Source organism: Pyxicephalus adspersus, chromosome 3 (assembly GCF_032062135.1).
Source record: "Pyxicephalus adspersus chromosome 3, UCB_Pads_2.0, whole genome shotgun sequence".
Lineage (NCBI taxonomy): Eukaryota > Metazoa > Chordata > Amphibia > Anura > Pyxicephalidae > Pyxicephalus > Pyxicephalus adspersus.
This window is the reverse complement of record NC_092860.1, coordinates 130,738,812-130,761,983: the sequence shown is the minus strand read 5'-3', so window position 1 is coordinate 130,761,983 and position 23,172 is coordinate 130,738,812. Positions and strand designations below refer to the sequence as shown.

The following is a 23,172-nucleotide window of genomic DNA, read 5'->3' as shown; positions in this document are numbered from 1 at the left end:
CGCCGCCTTCATGGGCGGGCACAAGTGCCGCACGCTGGATCTCAGGGGAAATCAAATGAATTTTTTTTTTCTTGTTTTCCCGTGCGGAAAACCTGGTGCGTCTTATAGTCCGGAGCGTCTAATGGTCCGAAAAATACGGTAGTTTATTCCATCATGAAAATAGAATTATATCCTTCATATTTTACAAGTATATAACCAATACATATCCAGTCTCAGTTTTGATGGGTTTTGCAGCATCTGCTTCCTCGGAAGTTATAAGACCGGCATCAAGATTGAAGTAATAAATCCCATCTATTAAAAACATTACAAGCATTCACTGCCACATATTCTGATAATGACAACATTGTTACCTAATAGAGCCAAACGGCTGTGTATGTAGATGGATAAATTAGATGAATTCCTCTAATACCTCCAAGCAATGATTATATACTTATACAAGTCTGTTCTTCTCTATATGCTGATGTTTTCATATAGTGTCTCCCAATATACCAAATTCTGGAGTCTGTGCATCCCGGGCTGTCAGCGGAGAGCAGCTATGGGGCACCAGTGTTTACATTTGTCCTTGGTGGATAAATAAAGGAAGATATTAATGCAGTGATGTTTCAATATGTATATACCGCGTTCATAAAAGGTTTAATGATATTAATATTGCTGAGGAAGCATAGATGCGACATTATCTGAGTTTAATTGCTGCTACACTTAATCTGTGCATCCGGGAACAAAAGGCTGGCACAGGTTTATTTTCTTTTATTATTTCTACTAATAACTGAATTGATTCCCTAACGTTTGCATTTTCTTCCTGCAGTACATTTTTAGGTGTTCAGCTGCAATGATAGACACTTTATGCTGTTTATTTGTCTTTTATGTTTTCTTCCCACAATCACAAAACATGCTGATAGGTTAATAAGATTCACCCAATGTTCTTCAGGGTGTCAATTGTCATGACTGGTTGGTGTTCTTTGCAAATAACTAATGAATCTTTGACTCTTTGTTAGCAACATAAATAAAAACTGATACATTAACAATTTAAGAGCACAGGTATACTATTAATAAATGTTTGTGTCTAATCCCATAGGTCCAACATTATTATTTGTAAAAACCTCCAAAGGGAAGGAGGATGGCAGGAGATTTTATGCCTGTTCAGCCTGCCGGGATAGAAAAGACTGTAAATTCTTCCAGTGGGCAGATGAAAAGGTAAAAATGACTTGGAGAACTTGTGTACCTGTTGTTAGAAGGCTGTCCAAGCCTTTATTTATCATGTCTTTCTTTCTTTGCTTATTACAGTGCAAGGTTTCTCTTTAGATATAGCCAAGTGTATGTGCATATTGGGCAACTTCCATGCTGGTTATTGCCCATATTGGCACAGAGCAGTCTCTTAATGAGCAATGGGTCTCATGCCTAAAAGTATTGGATTTTGTTCTGCCTATTACATCCAATCAACCTTTTGCCCCAGACAAAAACAATTTGGGCTTATTATCACCTAGGAAAGGGTCCCTGTATGTTTTGGGCACAGTGCTTTTATAAAATGATTGTCTTATGTATTTCTTATTCTCTTTGTTCTTGCTGGATAGGTTTCAGAAGCCAAACATGAAGCTAGAAAAGAATATAACCGTAGCTGTCAGCCTCCTATGTCCCATGACCAATACTTGATCAGGTACCTTTCTAAAGGAAGACATTTCTGTCTGTTGATTCTAAATAACCATTATTTTTTTTTTTTTAACCATTTTTTTACATGACGCTGGTTCACTGCCAAGCTTCCCAAAAATGGAGATTGAGGCTAATTAAAGGGAGCCTTTGGTGGAATTTAGTTCATTGCTATTGCATGGAACATGTATGCTGGCCATGGCCAAGGAAATCTATGCCGGCCATGGTCTAGGAACATGCATGCCGGCCACTGGCCGAGGAACATGCATGCCGGCCACTGGCCGAGGAACATGCATGCCGGCCACTGGCCGAGGAACATGCATGCCGGCCAAGGAACATGTATGCCGGCCATGGCCATGGAACATGTATGCTGGCCATGGCCATGGAACATGTATGCCGGCCATGGCCATGGAACATGTATGCCGGCCATGGCCATGGAACATGTATGCCGGCCACTGGCCAAGGAACATGTATGCCGGCCATGGAACATGTATGCAGGTCAGGTTTGCAAACAGCTCTGTGGCTACATGTTGTATCAGGTCATTATTCACTAATTTTTACAACAACCAATTAAAAAAAATTGAAAGAACCAGGACACTTTTTATATTTTTGATTTCTTTATTTATTTGCTGTATTTTTGTTTTTTATAATTGTTTTAATAGCTGTAATTCACAGAAGCGAAGAACATGTTTGATTCATGCCATGTTATTTATTGGTCACCCTTGTTAAAAATACATTCATATATTGTATAATATATATATATATATATTATTACTATGTATTCATGATTCCCAATTATGTTGTAAAATTTATTTGTTACGTGTGAATCTTAATTCTCTATATTTAAAATGGTTTTGAAGGGTATCTACATGAGCACATCCCTACCTCTCATCCACAGCGACATTGTATTTACAGAACATGTAGTGGGCAGAGCATGACTAGTGTGTATTCCTGAAACGAATAAGTATAATGAGGTCACAGGGGGATGACATTTTAAAATAAAAATAGATTACTTCATTATGTCATTACCTAGATAGTTACTGTTCAGTGTATGTTTTTTCACACCAGGTTTCAAGAGTTCATTGGGCTTCCACTTGCAAAAAGGAAATTTTGTCAAAATTGCCAGCAGCTCTTGCTGCAAAATGAATGGGAGGGTCATTCTGGTCATCATATAATTGGTGATATTTCTGTATCCCAGTTGAGGAGACCAAGTCAGCTCCTTCATCCACTGGAAAACAAGAAAAGCAATGCACAATACCTGTTTGCAGACAGAAGCTGCTCGTTCCTGCTGGATACCATCATCGGCCTGGGCTATAGACGAGTCCTGTGTGTCGGTACACCAAGGTATGAGGCTTTCGGTCTGGTAATCACCCTTGTGTAAACTTTACCATCATTACTTTCAGGTTTTGATACAAAAGAGGTCAATATGATACTCAGTAGAGCAAACCTAAACTTCATGCTATGATGGTTTGAACCACTTTCCTATTAAGTTGTTTTTTTTTTTAATTTTTCTAATTTCTGCGAGTAATAAATACCATAAAATCCACAATCAGTATGAAATACAATTATTCTTCACTGTAAGGTCTGTGAAAATGTGGAAAAGGCTCTCTCTTGAAGTAGTTTCAGCACAGGATATAACTAGGTATTAAAGAGTTACCCTAAAGATAACAGAGACTTGATCCAGGGAACAACCGATTGCCTCATGGGATCAGGATGTAATTTTTTTCCCATGTTGGAACTCCTGGGGCAACTATGTCTATCGAGTTTTATCGGGGACATGTTTATTTCCCTAGTGGTTGAAGTTTTGATGGACTTATGTTTTTTATGTTTTAGTGGGGAATATAAAAAATAGAGAAAAAAACATACAAATTACGTTATTTTCTCTTCATTCTTTTTCTTTCTGCCGCTGCACTGCTCTATCATCTTATCAAATAAGCACATCTAACTCTTGAGGTAGACAAGATCACCCAATAAATGATTTGGTGATCCTTGGGACTCAGATCTATTCTTAAATGGGACCTTCTAAAATTCTGGTATTTGACAAGGACCCTTCTGCTTGAAATCATTCAGCACTTTGTTTTTTGTTGCAGAGATCTGAGCCATCATACTCAGGGCACAGCAGTTATATTTGCAGATATTTTTTTGTGGGCGGAAGGGAGCTTTACTGCCGTTGGTAATTGGGCTACATTTAAAAATTCTGTTATGCTGTTTTACATATAAAACAAACACAATTCCAACAACATTTTAGGGGACACTCTTTAGAAATCACACAGGCTGTTTTTCCGCTTCTCTCCTTCTCACTGTTCAGGTAACACTTGTATTGAAAAATAACTATATTCTGGCTATATATCATAGGTTACATGAATGGATCAGACATCAGGGATGTGAAGGCTCCAAGCCAAAAGTGAAGAGTCTGCTATTAGATATTGATTTCAGGTAAGCCCAGCCATGCTTGCCATGTAAACCAATCGCTATTTAGCCTTTTAAATGAAATCTGTGATCAGAGAAACATTAGGGCTTGCATTGTCAAACTCTCCCACTGAGAATGTTAATTGCTGGTCAAGCTAAATCCTCAGGTATTAGCACTGTGTGACAGATCCAAAACAAGTACACTGGTAGGAAATTCTGACTTTTCTGATATCCTCGCTTGCTTCAGATTACTGATTCAGAAAGGATTAATTCTAAAGAGCAGCATACAGGAGACTCACGTGTGCAGAAGAAGGTCATCAGTGTCAGCCCTTATATTTATTCCATGACAGATTTACTTTTATGCTTTTTTAGCATTTACATTACCTTTATACATTAATTGCAGGTTGTATAAAATCCACAGGTGAAAAAAGCCACATACTATTGGGATCATTCAGCAGTGCCGTACCAGGCCAAAACAAAACCATTGTGTTTAGTGATATGACTATAGACACCTGAAAGTGCTTTGAAAAATATTGACTTCATAAAAATACATGATAATATTAATAGTTGTGTAGGCATAAAAGACTAAATGACTAGAACCACTCAGGAGGTGGTGTCCCATGGGTTAATGGCAGTGTCTCTCTCTCTCATGAAGCTCCAATAATGAGCATCAGTGTTTGCTATAACATTTTGTGTCTTTTGTTTCTTAGGTATTCCCAGTTCTATAGCAAAGATGATTTTTGCCACTACAACATGTTTAACCATCATTTTTTTGGTGGAGAGGTATGCTATTTATACAGCCTTCTTCAACTTTTTTTTTTTTCTTGCTGATGGATGGTGCAGCAATAAAAGGGGGTGTTCCCCTTTTAACCATTTTGGTTATGACTTCCAGTCTGGCATATAAACTATTATTAAAATTACCTTAATATTCACATTTCCAAACAGCAAGCAAAACTCTTGTCTCTTAGTTGCATGTTAATTGTGTATAATGAGTACTTTTATATTGATCTCTATAAAATCTAGATATTCAGGTTTCCTGAGTTAATAGAAAGTATGACACCTGGACAAACCTCCACAAGTATTTATTTGTTTTATGAACAGTGTAAAATCTTTTAAATGTATAAAATAATTTATGTAAATGACTGCTAACAATCGTGTTAAGAAATCATTTTGGTTTTCTAGGCTCCAAAGGCTGTTTGCCAGCATTTCTTGCAGGAAGATGATGGGAGAGGGGTTATCATGGTGACCGACCCACCATTTGGAGGTTTAGTGGAACCACTTGCTTTCAGCTTTAAAAAAATGAGTGACATGTGGAAGAACGCATCAAACACAGGTACGCTGGTACTGATTGTTGCTTAGTTTTTTAGACATAGGGCCTAATTTATAAAAGCTCTCCAAACCTGGAAAGGATAGACCAACAGGTTGATTCGGGTGATTCAGCTAACCTGGAATAGCTTTCCAAAAAACCATTTGCTATTGGCTGACAAATGCATTAAATCCTCGACAGATGCATTCTAGGTTTGCTGGATTTCCCAGGCTCACCCATGATAGTCTATCTTCTCCAATCTTTGAGAGCTTCAAAAAATCTGCCCCAATGTTTAGAATTTTCAGGTTTGGATTTGTTATCATAATTATCCACTAGAGGGAGTGCTGCTGCCTTTTATGGATCTTAGTAACTTCAAATTGTACCAGTTATTATTATTAAACAGGATTTATATAGCGCAAACATAGTATGCAGCGTTGTACATTAAATAGGGACCAGTGGATTAAAGTGTAGAGCTTGCATGTGTGTTCTGTTACCCATTTAAAACACACACAGGAACATATTTTAAACTCGATTAAATTTTCACAGACAACTCCCAGATGAAATGATGTTTCTATAGCCATTTTGCAAACCCTCAAATTTTGCAGCCATTTAACATTAAGTTTGTGTCAGTTATTTATATTCAGGGATCGGAAAACATAAGCAGTATCCCCCTGACCATAAAGGTGGTGACTACACAAAATAGTAGCCGTTATCTAGTTTAAATGGGGGAACTATACATTAAATTGTAAATGAAGTACAGGAAATTCGGCAGGCACAAAGGTAAATAATTCCTGTCTACCTTTACAATACTGAAAAGCAAATCAATGGCACCAGTCAGAATTCAAAAATAAAATTTAAGATAAACAAGATACAGTGGTACCTTGATATAAATTCGTAATCCGTTCCAGCTCCTTGGACTTATACCAACACATTTTTCCCATAAGAAATAAAGGAAAATGATGAATCCGTTCCCATGAAAATTGGCATATTATACATTGATTGGGTTGTATAGAATAATTTAAACACTGCTTGATACTAAAATACATAAATACAAAAGCAATTAGATGAAATAAATGAAAATTTAACCTCCCTTTACCTTGCTGAGAAGAGTTGAGTGCCTACTAGGATGGTGCTGAGAAGGGTGGAGGAGGAGATGTTATGTAATTCACAGAGAGTTATAGCGCGCGTTATTCACTGAATGGTAGCAACTGGCGTACTGACGCTCGTGGGCAGTCGTGGCTTTGTCTCCAAAGAGGTAAATAAGGGTAGCGCACGGGGTTATGACTCATTTTGACCCATACAAGTTCTAGCACAAAGATTGTATACCCAGCAAAATATATTGTGTCCAAACAGGACTTATTCCAAAGCGGATGTATACCAAGGTACCAATGTATCTTCACTGCACTTTAATATTTTTTTTATAGTGGTGATGCTGTGGAGCTCCCATTCGCTCCATTCCCTTTTGTTGCAAATACGGAAACACTTTTGCTTGCCTGTCTGAAAGGTTGTTACCAAACACATTCTCTGCCAGAAAGTTTGGCATATATGTTTTTGTTTGATATTGTGGATTAAATGTGGTTTAAATGTGGTTGCTCTGTGCCACTGCAGATTGGATAGCTTTGCAGACTATTAAAATAAGTCAAACTCGTCACCATTGAATAGTAAAACATGTTTCTCCTTACCAGGAAGTTCTATAGAGCTGCCCACATTTTGGATTTTTCCTTACTTCTTTGAGTCTCGTATTCTGCAGTCTTCTGCTGGGTTTAGCATGCTGGATTATCAGGTAATTGCATGCTTAGGGGACATGCTTTGTTATCTTACATATGGTTTCTTATAAATATCCTACTTTAAAATCTGGAATATTTTTGTACATCTGTGGTTGTTGGGTTATGCACAGTTTTTATCCTGGTTATGATTTTTGTTGGTTTTTATGGTGTTTCAGGTGGACTATGATAACCATACTGTATACAAGCATGGGAAGACTGGAAGGAAACAGTCACCAGTCCGCATTTTCACCAATCTCTCACCTAAACAAGTTGTGCTTCCAGCAAATGAAGGCTACAGGTGCAGCAGAAATAATATAAATTGTACATGCTATTCAAGTTAACTATGAAAAGTTAATTTGCTTACTTTCATATTATCGTAGTTTTGAGATGTCTTTTATGCTCAGAATGTTTAGTTGTAGCATGTGTTTGTCAGTGAAAAGCTGATCCAGTAATGTGTTGTTATTTAATTTGTGTTAGAGAGCAGAGTTGGCTTCATTTTAGCTGTTATGAGTTGCTGTACATTGTGCTGATATAACTAAAGTACCGTATTTTCCGGCGTATAAGACCACTTTGTAACCCCCTGAAAAATCTGTGCCAAAGTCGGGGGTCGTCTTATACGCCGGATACTTACCTGCAGCTTGCTTCACGTCCGATGCGGTCGAGTCCCCGCGAGTCCTCCTGTGCAAGCTGCACAGGAGAACACGAGCCTGCACAGGAGGACGTGAGCCTGGATTGGCTCTCCACTAGAACACGCCCATTCATTAAAAAGGAATGCGCCCATTCATTCCTTAGAACTAGTACTGTACTGTTCCTTCTGCCTCTCAGTTCTCGCACAATAGGGAGATCTGACAGGCAGAAGGAACAGTACAATACTGGGCATTTAATACGACCCCCAACTGATTGGTTAGAGTGGTCTGCCAATTAATTGGCAGACCACTCTAACCAATCAGTTGGGGGTCGTCTTATATGCCAAGTCGCCTTATACGCCGGAAAATACGGTAGGACACTTCAAATATATTTGCCTAAAGCAGTACATTGTATAGAAAGCTTTATTTAAGAATCTTGTTGGTTACACTTTATTTTTGCAAATGGCATTTGATTCTTTATCAAGTAGCAGGATACATAAATTCCTTAGGAGACAAAATCTAAATTGACTTTATTATTTTGAATAATAGATGTACAACCTGGAGATTCTTCTACATTGATGTAACACGTCTAGGTCCCTTGTTATATTCGGTGGTTCTTTATGCAAGCCGTGTGTGGAACTATAGGGCAGAAAGAGTGATAAGAAGTTTTCTATAGTGAACAGTTGGCAACAAAGTCCCATAGTCTATAAGTTTGCTTATAATATTATTAGATTCACATTAGTTGGGGATTACTTTGTTCTTATTAGGAACTTAAATGCTCTAGGAAAGTGTCAACTTTGCATTATTTTCCCCACCTGGACCCTGTGCTGGAGCATTAAAATTGTAGTTGGAGTCCTGCAAGAAAACGTTACACAGGCATGGGAAGCAGTTCTGCAAATCTCTATCCAAACAGACCCCATGGACATGAGACAGACAGTTGCCCAGTCCAGCCATTTTCAACTTGATTGGGCGATACTCTTATGGCTGTAGGGAGTGGTTGGTGTTTGCTCAGAGGAACATCAGCTGAGCTGGTGACAATTTCCTTTACCTACCAGTGCTACTGCCTTAGATATGCAGGACCTATCCTCTCAAGTAAACATATATTGGAACTGCCAATCAATTCCACTGCTTGTGAATGTCAGATCATATATCTACAACCACTCACTCTTTTAGTTTATTTTATTTATCATTATTATGAATAATTATTATCTTCTGTCTTCTAGGTTCTGTGAACTTTGTCAGAGATATGTGTCCTCTGAAAACAAGCACTGTGAAATCTGCAACTCTTGTCCATCCAAAGTAATAAGCTTTATTTATTACCCACCTTCCTTAAACAACCCAAAGATAAAATTTGTAATATATTGGTAATTTATTTGCCTCCAGCCAAAAACTGCCCCTAGTGTCACTGGGACAGGGATTGTTTGAGACTAAAAAGCATCCAACCACGTCAAAAGATGGAGATCCGTGATGATTCCTCTGCATTAAGTGATCCATCTGGATGATTTTATTCTGATTATTATTACGGATATTTTTGGCCAGTGATCATGCACATGTTGCATTTACAGTCGGCACAGTCACTTGCCATACTCTATACATGCTATTACTGTATGTATAGTATCATGGATCTGTGTGTTCTTTGTGAACATCTGTTCATAGAGCATTGTTTGTTTTAAACAATAAATATTTAGCGGGTGTATGGAATGTAAAGTTTGGCAGTGTTTTGGACATGGATGTTGACTAAATATCGATCGATATATAAACATGTTTGCATTTCTCTAGTTTCTGAACTGTTGTACATTTTCATTTTTTTACAGGATGGCAGAGAATGGAAGCATTGCACCTTATGCAATAAATGTGTGAAACCATGTAAGTTATAACTAGCAGAGTTTTTTTTACCTTACTTAATACTTATTGTTTAGAATACAAGCAAGTCTTATACCTTAGTGTAGTGTTTCCTCCACTGCTTCCTCCAGAAGTTGCTAAGGGTTCCTTGAATAATGAGCAATTTGTGCCCCCCAGGCCAGTTTAAAGGAGGCCAATTAACTCTTTTGCTATATTTAAGGGTGTCATTCCCCCCCCCCCTTGCAATCCTACGCATCGCCACACTAATGTACTGTGAGCTGTGAATATAGTAAATATAGAAGGGGTTCCTTGAAGATCTAAATGTTATTTTAAGGGTTCCCTCATGTTAAAAAGATTGAGAAAGGCTGCCTGAATTCTGCAACTATATTCTGGAAGTTGTGCCAGCTGGCAAAGGGGCAAAGGTCTACTGTTGGCTACATCTGCCACTGATCTGGACCATGCCCTTCTCTGCACTGTGTCTCTGTTATGGAAACCACCTTGGTAGAGGAACAGAGCTTTGCTTTTTCATGTCTGGGTCTCTAGCACAGTAATGATATCACCAAATCTTATTCAAAATCATGTCTAGGCACTGGAGGCATCAATGCTTTAGAACTCATACTGCACATATACAGCTATAGGGCTACATAGCTGTCTTCACTTTTCTGGGTCTGTGTGCTCCAACAGCTTTTCCTGCAGGAACAGTTTCATATACTTTACAACATGCACAATACATGTTATCCTTATTAACAAAAGGGTTATATGTGTATTTTATTGTGTAAAAATGTATACAAAGCTGGATTTACATTTCAAAATGCCAAAATAACAAAAAAGACATTTTGTCTCAGATTTTTTTATTTGTAAGGAATACTCCCAGATGTAAGTATTTGAAATATGGTGATTTTTATATGTGATATGTAATTATATCTGTAAGCCCATAAAATATTTAAAAAATAATGTATCTTAAAATAATCTTGCATGACTTTCTAACATCAAATCCAAATGTTGTTTTTCAGCCTGGGTTCACTGTGATTCCTGTGACCGGTGCTCTTTACAGGACCATCCCTGCGGTGCTGCTTTGAGTGGCTGTTATGTATGTGGAGAAAGTGATCACAAGCAGAGAAACTGTCCTCGTCGACTTGCATCTGGAGGACTCAACAAAAAGTCAGTCTTGGCTGTAACAGATTTTGTGTCATTTCCCTAATCTGCAATAAATTTTTAATTACAGAATAATTTTCCACTCAAAACATTGAGCTGACAAACCTATATATTCCTAAGGTCTGAAATAATATGAAAAACGGGTCGGGATGAGTTTCATTTTAATTCTACTCATAAACTAACAGTAATATAAAGTGTACTTGTAGACAGTCTATGCAAGTTTGAATATTCACATATCCATATTCATTACAAATGTTATTATTATAGCCTTGAAAGGTCAGGGTTTTTAAATCCACTTAATTTGCTGCTTATATTTTACATTTTATATAATTTTTGTGTTTTTTTATTTATTTATTTATTTTTTGCTCCTGAAAGTGAATCTGTGACCAGTCTATAGAGATTGAAGTAATACCAAATTTTTAATTTTAAGTAGTAAATTCCCAATAAACAAGCCCTTGCTGACATAGCTGCTGTTAGCTGTTCTGTCTAGAATTTTTTTTCCTGTATTAGAACACAAGTCATGTATTGGAACACAACTTTTTTACAGTTTTTGGGTGGTTACTGAAAAGTGGTGGGTAGTATGCCCAGTTTAAAGGGGATGGGGAGAACACTGTGCTGCAGGTGCTATATAGAAAAATATTCCTCAACGTTCAAAGCAGAAGCCACGATCTCCATCCTGCCATTTTCTCGACAACAGAGCTCTTCTTTCTTCCCCATCCCAGTGCTCTATGTTTAGAGATTAGAGATTTATGGCAGCTCAGGTGCTGCTGGGAGTGGGGGAAGGTAAGCTGCTGGGAGATTAATTTGTGGACAACTTTAGGGATACACTGAGGATGCACAACATCTGCAGCAACATAAATCAGTGAAGACTTACTTTTAAACTCATTTATTTTTTGTTAACAATATTCAGATACTTGAATGTTCATAGCCTGGTCACGGGTTCACATTAGGGAGAAAAAAATACTGCTACATTTTAAAATGTAGTCTGTGTGCTGTAAAATAATCTGTTTAGTGTCGAGTGAATTCAAAACTTTGCTGTCCTAGTAAAACTTGTCAAATGTTATTGGGAAGTAAATATAGTGAATTGAAAAATGTATCTGTAAATTGCTACAAGAGTATAATCATTTGTGCAACATTGTGGAATTACCTTTTGTAAATTTTGTTTTTACAGAGTGAAAAGGAAACAAAATTTCAAGGTAAAGGTGAAGGAAAGTATGTTCGCTCAAAAAGGAAAAAATCGGGGAAAGAAAAAGAAACGCCTGACTTGATGATGTGATGAACAGTGATCTGGTGAATCAAGAATTTGTCCCCATGTTCATGGAGGAGATTTGCTGTTTTCTCATTATGTACTCTTCAGTACATGAATGAATCCAGCTTCTGCACACAGCAATTAAAAATGTGTTCTTAGGACAGAATGTTAAATTCCAGTCATCCATGATAAAATAGCTCACAAACTGTTGGCTCTATGTAATATATATATTTTTTATTTTATTTTTTTGGTAACCATTTGTTTTCTTGTATGTTCTTAGTAAAGTTGACAGTTTTTGGACTCATTGGCTCAAACGCAATGCTTTTTATATAATAACACAAGATCATACAGTGGTGAATAGCACTTCAGTCTTAAAGTCCTGTGAGTAGCGGGAGAGCTTATATGTGAATGTTCATTATTCCAGGTACTCAAAAGCACACTGGTACCTTGGTTGGCCTCAGACTGTAACGTACGTGACAGCATCACAGCAAATTCACATGTTGCTCTGTAAAGGCAGGCAGCGTCAAGTCACCAAGAAGACTTGGAAAGAAAACCCTTATGTAAGTTTTTCCAGGCTGTCGGGTTCCAAAAGATATTTTTCTAATCATTTATTGCAGGTGAAAAAATTTGATGATGAATTTCAGAGTCAGTCTTCTAATCATTGCCCTTTTTTTCTGAGCAATGGTAAAACTGAAAGTATTAATTTGAAATTAATTTCACGTTTTCTGAAAGTGAAACTAAATAGAAAGATTAGGAGTGTCTTACCAGGGCTCAGTCTACAAAGATGAAAACAAGGAATGAAAATAAACTAGACAGTTGATGATTTAGACATGGATTCCTCACCTGTTGATAGACAAAGTAATGGAAGTTAATCTGCCACATATTGTACGAATAGAAGGCGTTTGTGTTTTTTCTTATTTTAGTTGTCAAATTACAATGTTTGTTTCAATGGTGATAGAATAAAGTGTGAAACTTGGCAGATATTAAGGGTAAGGTTTTTTTAGGTTAGTTTTGAGCTAGTTAAACTGCCCCTGAATAATGAAAACCTTTTACTGATATGTAGCAAAGTCCAAAATAAATTTATGTTAGGTGGAGATTGATAAAGACCTTCCCTTCCATTATATGCTGTCCGATATCTGTTGGCAGCCTTATACCTAATCCCAGTGCTGTCATAATATATGATTAATCTAACCTACCCGTTCCCCACTGCAGATGAGTTCCTACTGTATGTTGTAGAGCAGGGGTTTCAAACTCTGGCCTCGAGGTCCTTTTTTTTGCCCCCCCCCCCCCAAAGAATTAAAAAAATGATCTACATCTAGCCCGCCCGCACTACCACCTCACATCATCATTTTCAATACATGCAATACATAAACATTATTTCTGTAGACCCATCATGTGACACAAAGCCTAGGCAATGATCGCATGGTGCCTGACTACCAATGGCATTGTGTTTCAATCCATTAGAAACTGCATAGTGTAATATTTAGTGTCAGACAAACTTGTGATGTGAGAAGATGAACAACACAGCCTGCATAGATAGATAGAAACTAGTCTTTTTAACCCTAAAGTGTGTGTAGGGTTTGTTTTTGTTAGGTATTGATGAAATAGTAAAATTACTTTTTTTTCAATAAATTTCATGTTTGGCCCTGACCTTCTGTGTATTTGAGTTTGACACCCCTGTTGTAGAGGAAAAACAAGGGGTTTCCTGCATATTATATGAAGAACTGTAAAGGCCCAATCTTAGTTTTTATTTGAACAGGCTGCCACCGCATTACTGTAAACAGAAAAGATAATATATAACATATATAAATATATTTTAGTAATACAGGACATAATAACACATGGTAGTTCACTACTATGTGTCTTGTTCTGTGCTACTAAAACAATGGTGTATGTGCTTTTTTGGTGCACTTCCTAGACCAAGTGTTTTCTTGGCATGCCGTGCTGGTAATGGCGCTTCAACACACCTGCAGGTTCATGTTGTTTTGCCTGGCATTAACAAAGGTAATAGTAAAAATCTGGTAAAACCATGAGATACATTGCCAATGTCATCCTTTTGTAGTTATGGCTAAGGTTGGGGGATACTTCCCTTTTAGAGTTCGTTTGAATCCAATGCTTTAAACCTTGTTCTACTGTTATAAAAAAAATCCTTGCTGTGGGATTACTCTTTACCTTCAAGCGCACAATAAACCAATTGTTCCTTCCTGACTTCCTGTACTTATCCCTGAGGATATCTTTCCCAACATTTTACTGACCACATGTATTGAAAAGAATTTTCCCATTAAAATTTTTCACAAATTGTTGTTGAAATAAAGACACACATGCAAAGAATATGTTTTTTTTCTGTTGTTATTTACTCATTGCAACTTATAACATCCAAGTCAGTGTACTCTGCATGTACACACCACAGACTAATATTTCATTGGAAGTTCTATCCACAACCTGTCAAATTCAGAAAGCTATAGTAACTGTAGGCTCCAGCTTCTACTTCATTCATTCAAAGCTTCCTATGCAGAACCCCACCCGGCCACCTGGGGTTCCATGACACCTTTCCCTTTTTACATTAAAATAGGTACACTTTCCTGAAAGAGTTAACCAGTAGTAAAGACGTTCACAAACCAACTAATGTTCAGGGCACGCGAGTAGGAGAGAAAAGGACCATTAGTAACAGTTAAAGAAGTTCGTAATAAAGCTTTCAAGTCTGAGTTGTGGTGGCTGGGCTCTCATCAGTGGTGAAAAGATTTGTGTATAGTTATGATTCATTTAAAGTAAAGTTTGTTTTAAGATGGTAAATTCTAGCTGCAGTCTCTGCTTTAATTATTTTTATTATTTAGGTATTCATAGGTTAAGTTTAAGGTTAAAGGGTAAGATATTGGCTACAATCCCATTATTAAAAATTACGTATTGCACTTATTTTTTTTTTTATTATTATTTTTTTAGCAGCTATGCGCATCCTACAGTTAAGTGATGTAAATTTTAAAGCCACTAGAGTAGTGATACGGCCAAACATTTTCAGAAGAAGGTAAGCAAAAGTATCCCAGTTTTATTACTTCTTTATCATATCAGGTTTGCTTTAACTCTCCTGCATGTCCCATAAACTTTAATATCTGATTTTGGATAGATTAACCTTTTTTTATTGCAACCGTTATGACAGAGTAGTAAACAACATACAAGAACCATTAAAGGATAACAAAGTTTTCAGAAATACAAAAAAACAATATGTGTAAAACAGAAAATACCAACCGTACCGTTCTTATAGACTTCCTTGTATCCATCAAATAAAGTTCCTAAAATTATATTTTTTAGGAATATAAATAAAAGTGATATTGAAAAGATAGAAAAAATAAATAGGAGGAGACAGAGAGGGATAAAAAAGGAAGAGGGAAAGAGAGTTCCTTAGGCTGTTGTTTATTGAGATAAAATAAACCAGGTTAAGCAGAAACATACTGTTGAGTACCATTTTGCTGTTTCATCTCTTTAGGTATTCATGAAGCCAAATCATTTTTGTAGATTTTAGAAGGATAAGAACCCTGTCAGAATTGTCACATTATTTGTGTTTTTACTGGGAGGATTCACCCTTTTTGATTTCTTCAGGATAGAAGGACATAGGATATTAAAAATGTTAATCAACAATACTATACATGTAATAACAAAGTTTAATAAATTTTAGATGTTTTGTTAAAAAATAGGTTGTATGATTTATATTGACAGGTAGACTTTTTTCTTTTCATCTATGTTCATTTGCAGATCTGAAATAAACTCTGCAGTGATTTAGAATCTTGCAGTAATGGTAATTTTTAGCTATAGGGCAACATTCAACATGGAATCTATTTATAATAAATACACAGTGTCCATGCTATTGTCCACAACAATATGAACTGTTGATCATAAGTTTGTTTCGAGAAGAGAAAGTGTAGTAAAATCTCACGGATAGCAGTAAAAACTGCCGATGGTTTCACCTTTTCCCCATTCTATATAAATTTATAAATGCTGTTTGCAGATTTGAATACAATGGAAGGATTATGCATCCTGTCCCGTTTACATGAATTTCAAGAGTTCCTTTATTGAGATAACCTCAATCTAAAACGGACACAGCTATTCCCCACTATATTACATAAAATTAGTTTTTTCTCTGTCTCAGCCCCAAATATCACTAAAATTACTGTTATTCCAAACACTCCAAGGAATTGCTGTTTAAAATTTTTTATGCTTGTCAACTTCGAATCAACGAGGTATACCGAGCATAATAATTCATATTTATGACACAGATGCACATGCCAGGTAATATTAAAATTCAGTTGCTGATTTATATAGAAGGTATTTATGGTCAAGGTCAGATCAATCTGTGATTGTTATCTAAATTTGCTTTACTCTATTATTTTTTATGTCATTTGTTAATCGATAACTTCAATTAAAATAAATGTTTGTGATTTTTAATAATAATATTGTTATGTAACTGACAATCAGTATTTTAGTGTTGTGTTAATTGTCATTATTCGGTTTGGAAATGTGTCCGATGTCATCATGGAAAGATACTCTTTTGTTTCCCTGTTTGAAAAATAAAGACAAATTGTAATAGTTTACTTCATAGATATATATTATTCATAGTGGAGGAGAGATAATAATATTAGGCATATCTTTGCAGATAGTATATCGCCTGTATGTTAGGATGGATTCACTCAACCTACATTGCATTTACCCATCATTAATTCAACTTGTCATTGCATTGAGTAACATAGTCCAACACCCGATGGGCTCTCACCCATTTAAGTGTGTCTGATGGGTTACCAGGGTTTACAGCTGCAGATATTTTTGAGCCGTAGCTCCTTTTCTTCTTCTAGTGATTTGTTCTAGTCCAGTGGTCGCCAGCCTTTCGGACCTCATGGACCACTCAATTATGAAGTCTATTTTTTTTTTTTTGTACAAATTAAGTGCTGCCAGCCCAATCAAATAGGCTGCATGAAAGAAACACTCAAGTTCTAATTGGTGTCTGTATCACCATAGGGAGATTCACTTTCTCAAATTGTTCAGATCTCCAATGTCACTGGGAGCAAAGAGGAATGTAAAGATAATAGAGAAAAGACAGGGTATGGTGGATCCCCCTGATCTAGACAATTGGATCCAGTTGCTGACCCTGGGTATGTTGTCCCTCATCTCTCTGGACAGCATAAACCTTACTTGAAGAAATAGCTGTCCCTAACTGGAAACCCAGATCTTAGTAAATAACTTTAGATCCTGATTCAATAAGGAGATCGGTCTGTAACTACCACGCACCAGGGCATCCTTACCCTCCAAGGGGATTACTGTAATGTAAACCCAATTGGAAAATAGAATATTTTTTATAGATCTCGAATTGGAGTCCGCTGCGCAGCCATGGATCACATCTTCAGAATCACTTATCTCCTAGATTGGGAATTTTGTATATGTATATTGTTCGTTATCTAGACACAGGTTCACTTTAAAGTCTATCTATCCCAAAAACAAAAAATTCCATAGTCCATATCACTAACTGTCCCTCAAAGGTGCTCACAATATAATGTCCCTACCATAGTCATATGTCATTATTACAGTCTAAGGTTAATTTGGGGGAAGCCAAATAACCTAACTGCATGTTTTTAGAATTTAAACATCTATTTAAAACTTTAATTTGATCAAAAACTACCACTATCTCTACAGTACATCAATTTAAATTAGGTAAAAAATACCTCCACCCCAGTAAGTGTGTATTTAATAAATTGATTAATACTCCTAGTCGTAATAAGGTATCACAGCTTAGATGTATTTGTTTAATTAAATAAAAAGGCCATATATCTCCAGCTACCTCATATGGTGATTCTCAGTATGACCCTGATTTATGAAAGCTCTCCAAGGCTGGAGAGAATACACTTTCAGAAGTGAAGCTGGGTGATCCAGCAAACCTGGAATGGATCTGGTCCAGGATTCAAAACATTTGCTAGCAAAAAGAAAATTATTTTTAAAAATCCATTTTATGTTTTCTGGATCACCCAGTTCACTTCTGAAAGTGTATTCTCTCCAGCCTTGGAGAGCTTTCATAAATCAGGGCCTATGTATCAATTGCTTTCCCACATATCATTGATATATGATATGTTTCTATAATGTAATATCATTGATATATGATATGTTTCTATAATGTAATATCATTGATATATGATATATATGTAATATATATGTGGCTGTGCTGTTTGGTGTAGGAGTATTATGCCAACTATCCATAGTGTACCACAACAATCACACAGTATACTTGTAAATATTCAGTCCTGATATATATGTAATATGGTGTTTCCTTTTGTACTAAGTCTATGAATCTCTACATGTCAGACAAGAATTATGAATATTCACAAGTGATTATATGTAATATGTAAACTTTGAATTCTGAATTATTCTGTTAGCATATGAGATCAATATCTAACAAAGAATTTGTTGAAGGACCCTATCTTTTGTCTAAGTAAAGTAATGCTTTTATTTTATTGCCAAAAAAGCCATCTTTTGTTTCTTTCTTATTTAAAGCTATATAATTGGGGTGGTTGAACACTAGATTTCTTTACAGGCACTTTATAAACTTAGTCATTGCTGGGATTTACATGCACGTTTAGTTATTTGATTACCTTTTGCAGTTACAATGCTTTTCTACCTCTAGAGGGAAGAGTGCTACTATTTGTTTATTAATATTCATTGCGTGGATGAAATTGTGGTATTTCAGGTATATCATCTGCAGCACTATCAGCACTGATGTATCATGAAGACATTTTACAAACGCTTGTTGTTTATGTGCCTGGGAATTATAGAAATAACATTGGTAATTCCTTATCTTTATTATTGAATTGTAAACGCAAATAATTCAATATGTATTGTATGATAAATCAATATTAAAAAGACAGAATTTTCCTGGAATTTGTCCAATTTCTTTATTGGGCACAAGGTATCAGCAGAATGAAGATACATATGATCTATTACATTTGATAAGTTTGATTTGGACTTGATAAAGTTACCCTTTGTCCCTTAATTGGCAGGTGTACACATTTTCAAGGCGTGATTTGAAAAAAATTATCGGTCACAATCTGGGAAAGAATGTGATGTGCAGGACCTACTCAAAACAGGATGGTGATACATAGTGTCAGATGGGAGGAATTTGCCCCTAATAACAAGTTTTTTTTTTTTTTTAATCCTCCCTGAGAATGCTCAGAAATAGTCATATATTTAAAGATAGATGTAATATAGGTTAATACATGTATTAACCTCCCTAGAGGTAACCCTGAGTGTGACTCGGGGTGGAAAAAAGTTGCTGAAAGCGGTAACCCCAAGTCACACTCAGGGTATTTAAACCTATGGGAAGGTAATAGTAAATACAGCCTTACCTGATCCGCCGGCATTCCGCGTCTATCGCCGTGATCTCCGTCTTCTCTCTTCTTCTGGCTGGCTTCTGCATCCAATGAGTCACCGAGGAGTTCCTGGTGACGTCGGTGCCTGTGTACATTGGCGGCGGGCCGGGCGGGAAATTCAAAATCCATTTGTATTGCATTCAATATAAAATAACTGTATTGAATGCAATACATTGGATTTATATGTGTAAAAGCAGTACATTGTTTTCAAGAACATTTATTTTACAGTATATATATTAGTGTGAGTATAATATGTATTTTTTTTTTTAAATTAAAAAACATTACCATTTTTTTTAAATATATAGATTTTTTAATTTATTCAATTTATTATTTTTACATGATTTTGTGTTTCAAACTTTAATATACCCAAACTATTATATTATACTGTAAAATAAATTTTTTTTTAGACATAAAAAAAAACGGAAAGAAATAAACCACTAGGGAGGTTAAAAAATTGCAATATATTTGTCATTTAAAGTTGAACCTCAGGCTTCTGTTTGGATAGTGAAGAGAAGGATTGGAACCGGTGTTGTGGTTTTTACTGCTTTATTATTCTTACCCTTTATTTCTTTTGTGAGCTGAACTAACAGTGATGAGCATTTAATTCCTAGGTCAGTGTAAATGGCTTTGTTTGTCCTCCATCACTATTTCTCTAATATGGTTTTAGAAAGGCATCAAACTGTTTCACTTTTATAGGCTGTTCACTTAGCAAAGTTAATATTTTTCTGAAAGGTATAATGTAGCTTAGTGAATACAGTGAAAATTCATCTGGGAAAAAAAACCCAAAGTGTAGAAAAACACATGATTGCATGGCTGTAGCCAGCAAAGTCACATCCACTAAGATAAGTGAAATATTTCATGCAAATCACCATCGTTAATGCACAAATTTAATGAGGACAATTATACATGTCAGCCAGTTCTAAATATAAGGCTATGCGTGTTACTCAGGGCAACAATCCAAGAAAATAGTAAATATACATTTTCTGGTCAATATTAGCTGCTTACATTCTATGTTCAGGTTCTTTATATAATACAGATTTTTTTTGCTAGAATAAATTGTACTTGAAAATGTTATGAGTACAAATTGTTGCTTTTCAGATACTTGGAATGTCTTGTTGTTTGCCATGGGGATAGATTGTTTTTTTGGTGAGGTATTTTGGAACTCTAGTGTCTAGTGTCCGATCTAGTGTCACTTATGATTTTTTGTAATGTTATTATTTTGTAATTTGTGTGACTTGTTAAGTGAATGACCTAAAACGGAACTAAACTTAAAATAAAAAAAATCACACCTACTTTTACTTCTTCAGATTCCTTGATCACTCCTGAGCTGTCCACAATGCAGTTTGGGTTTTTAGCTTTGTCCTGGCACAGAGGAAGTGCCAGGCAGCGCCATCTTTTTCTCCCCATGTCACCCTTGCGCTGCTTACGAGGGGGTGCTAAGAAGTTCCTGGCTTTGCCAAAAAAGAAGAGAGCCAGAGTTATGAAATAACACATTTATTCAACATTTTCTCCCCTGGAACTCATCCACTTGGTACAGCGTAGTTGCAACTTTTCTAGACCGTTCAAATAAAAGTCCTTTGGTTGGGCCGCAAACCAGCTCTTAGCAGCATCTTTGACGTCAGATATGTCCTCAAAACTTTACCCCTTCAGGTGTTTCTTCAAATTTGGAAACAGATAATAGTCCGAAGGGGCCAGGTCAGGTGAGTAGGGGGGATGGTGGACCAATTGGAAGCCAAGGGTATTTATTTGGCAGCCACAACGTTGGACGTGTGCGCAGGTGCATTGTCATGCAAAAAAAGGATTCCTTTGGTCAACTTTCCACGGCGTTTTGTCTTAATTGCCTCCTTCAGTTGGTCCAGGAGGTTAGCATAATACTGTCCGGTGATACTAGAGCCCTGAGGTAGGTAGTCCATCAACAGAATACCGTCTTTGTCTCAGAAAACGGACACCATTACTTTTTTGTCCGATTTCTGGGTACAGAACCTCTTCGGCTGCGGGGACCCTCTGTGGCGCCATTTTTCCTTTGACTCTTCCTTGGTTTCAGGATCATAGATGTGGAGCCAGGTTTCATCCTCAGTCACTAACCTAGTCAAAAAGTCCTGTGCAGCTTCAAAATGGGCCAAAACGGCTTTGGAAGCTTCAACTCGTTCCTTCTTCTGATCACTGTTCAAACATTTTGGCACCCACTTCGTTGAAAGCTTGCGCATGTCTAGAATAGTGCTGATAAACCCAACACGCTCCCGTGAGATGTCAAGTATCTGGGCTATCTTTTCTGCGGATATTCGCTGGACAGCATCGCAGGATGCCTGGTAAGTTGAGGTTGGGGGGGTGCCCACTGTGGGGCTCACGTTTAACAGTGAAATGCCTAGTCTTGAAACGAGATATCCAGGTTTTGACAGTGCTGTAGGAAGGACACTTCTCTCCCAGTGTTTGTGACATCTCAGTGTGAATGTCCGTTGCTGACTTTCCCTGGAGAAACAAAAACTTCATGACGCCTGTAACTCCAATGACGTGAAACTTGCGTGTGCCTCTGCCATCACAGCTTCTCACTAAAAGAAATACCAGTTTTAAGAATCGCAAAGACCTGATATTTGCAAAGTTACATACTAAGATATTAGGCTGTCATATGCCCCCACACTGATTTTTCTATTTCATCTGGAAGGGGGCAAAGCTAGAAACTTCTCAGCACCCCCTCGTAGATGTAGGATCAGGTGACGTATATTGCTGTATTTGTAAAAACAAAGTAAAAAAAAGTGCAGCCATGACTACGCATGTGTGAGATCAGCACCTTTATTTCAATGATGGAAAAGCCCCTTCTGCGCCTAATCTCGGGCATGTGTAGAAGGAGCAGCTCAAAGCCTCCTGGAATATGTATGTCATTTATCCCAGGAAGCTTCAGGAAGCTCCTTCTGCACAAGCTTTTCTATCTCTACCCCTTTATTTTGTAACTCTCTCTTTTAGATAAATATTTAAAACTTTCACTATGAGCAAAGGTTCTTTTTTTTCCTTATCAACGCTTTACTATGAGTTGTGGTTAGCTATGCTGGAGAACAATGCCAATGTGTCACTTTGATTTCCTTTTTAGGAAATAAAATATAGATTCATAATAATAAATGGGCCGTAGAGAGTTCTTACTGCCCAGGTCCCATCTTGTCAGTTCTCTGAGCAAAAAATGTCTCTCCAGCCATCTTGTGTTATGGCGCAGTGATGCTCTTTTTCAGGTTGAGACATAACACAAGTATTTTTTAATGGTTACCTACACACTTTTAGACCTGCAATCATGTCTGGTCCCATTGTCCCATGTACTTGGTTGTGTCAAACTGGTATATTTTAAAGGGAGGATCATCCATGTCAGTCCTCCCCATCGGTGCTGTGCTGGCCATTCCCTTTATGCTTTCTGTTCTGTCAGTCATTTAGACTCGGCTGCATGTACAGGTGTCTTCTAGGATGGACTGTATGAGATTGCAGGCAGTGTAGGAATGCTTTTGTACTGATACAGTGGCCCTGATTCATCAATGAAATCCGCGCTTGCTGGTCGCGCGTACTTTCGCGCTTCCAGCGAGCCGGTTTCCCGCGGTCCGGAGTCGAGTGCTCTCATACTCGGTTAACTCTTGCCTAACAGGAAAGAAATAAGTGATTTAAAAATATGCTTTTTTCTTAGCGCACATAAATGTTTAAAACATTTAAACAGCGCAAACCTTTTTTTAGGGCTAAGGGTAATATGTGTGCCATTAGAAAGAATGATTTTTTAGGGGAACAGTGACTTTTAATGCAA

General features: G+C 37.0%; 1 protein-coding gene across 1 annotated transcript in view; it reads left to right on the top strand.

Moving 5' to 3' along the window:
* Positions 1 to 14,328, top strand: part of ZCCHC4 (zinc finger CCHC-type containing 4) — a 16,655-nt gene extending 2,327 nt beyond the window's left edge. The window contains exons 2-13 of the mRNA XM_072406368.1: positions 1,076 to 1,194; positions 1,572 to 1,654; positions 2,713 to 2,988; positions 4,000 to 4,080; positions 4,764 to 4,836; positions 5,236 to 5,386; positions 7,045 to 7,142; positions 7,302 to 7,423; positions 8,975 to 9,050; positions 9,566 to 9,617; positions 10,607 to 10,754; positions 11,920 to 14,328. Coding sequence (XP_072262469.1) covers positions 1,076 to 1,194; positions 1,572 to 1,654; positions 2,713 to 2,988; positions 4,000 to 4,080; positions 4,764 to 4,836; positions 5,236 to 5,386; positions 7,045 to 7,142; positions 7,302 to 7,423; positions 8,975 to 9,050; positions 9,566 to 9,617; positions 10,607 to 10,754; positions 11,920 to 12,016 — 1,376 coding nt within the window. The 3' untranslated portion in view covers positions 12,017 to 14,328. The remainder of the gene's footprint in view (positions 1 to 1,075; positions 1,195 to 1,571; positions 1,655 to 2,712; positions 2,989 to 3,999; positions 4,081 to 4,763; positions 4,837 to 5,235; positions 5,387 to 7,044; positions 7,143 to 7,301; positions 7,424 to 8,974; positions 9,051 to 9,565; positions 9,618 to 10,606; positions 10,755 to 11,919) is intronic.
* The last annotated feature ends 8,844 nt before the right edge of the window (positions 14,329 to 23,172 follow it).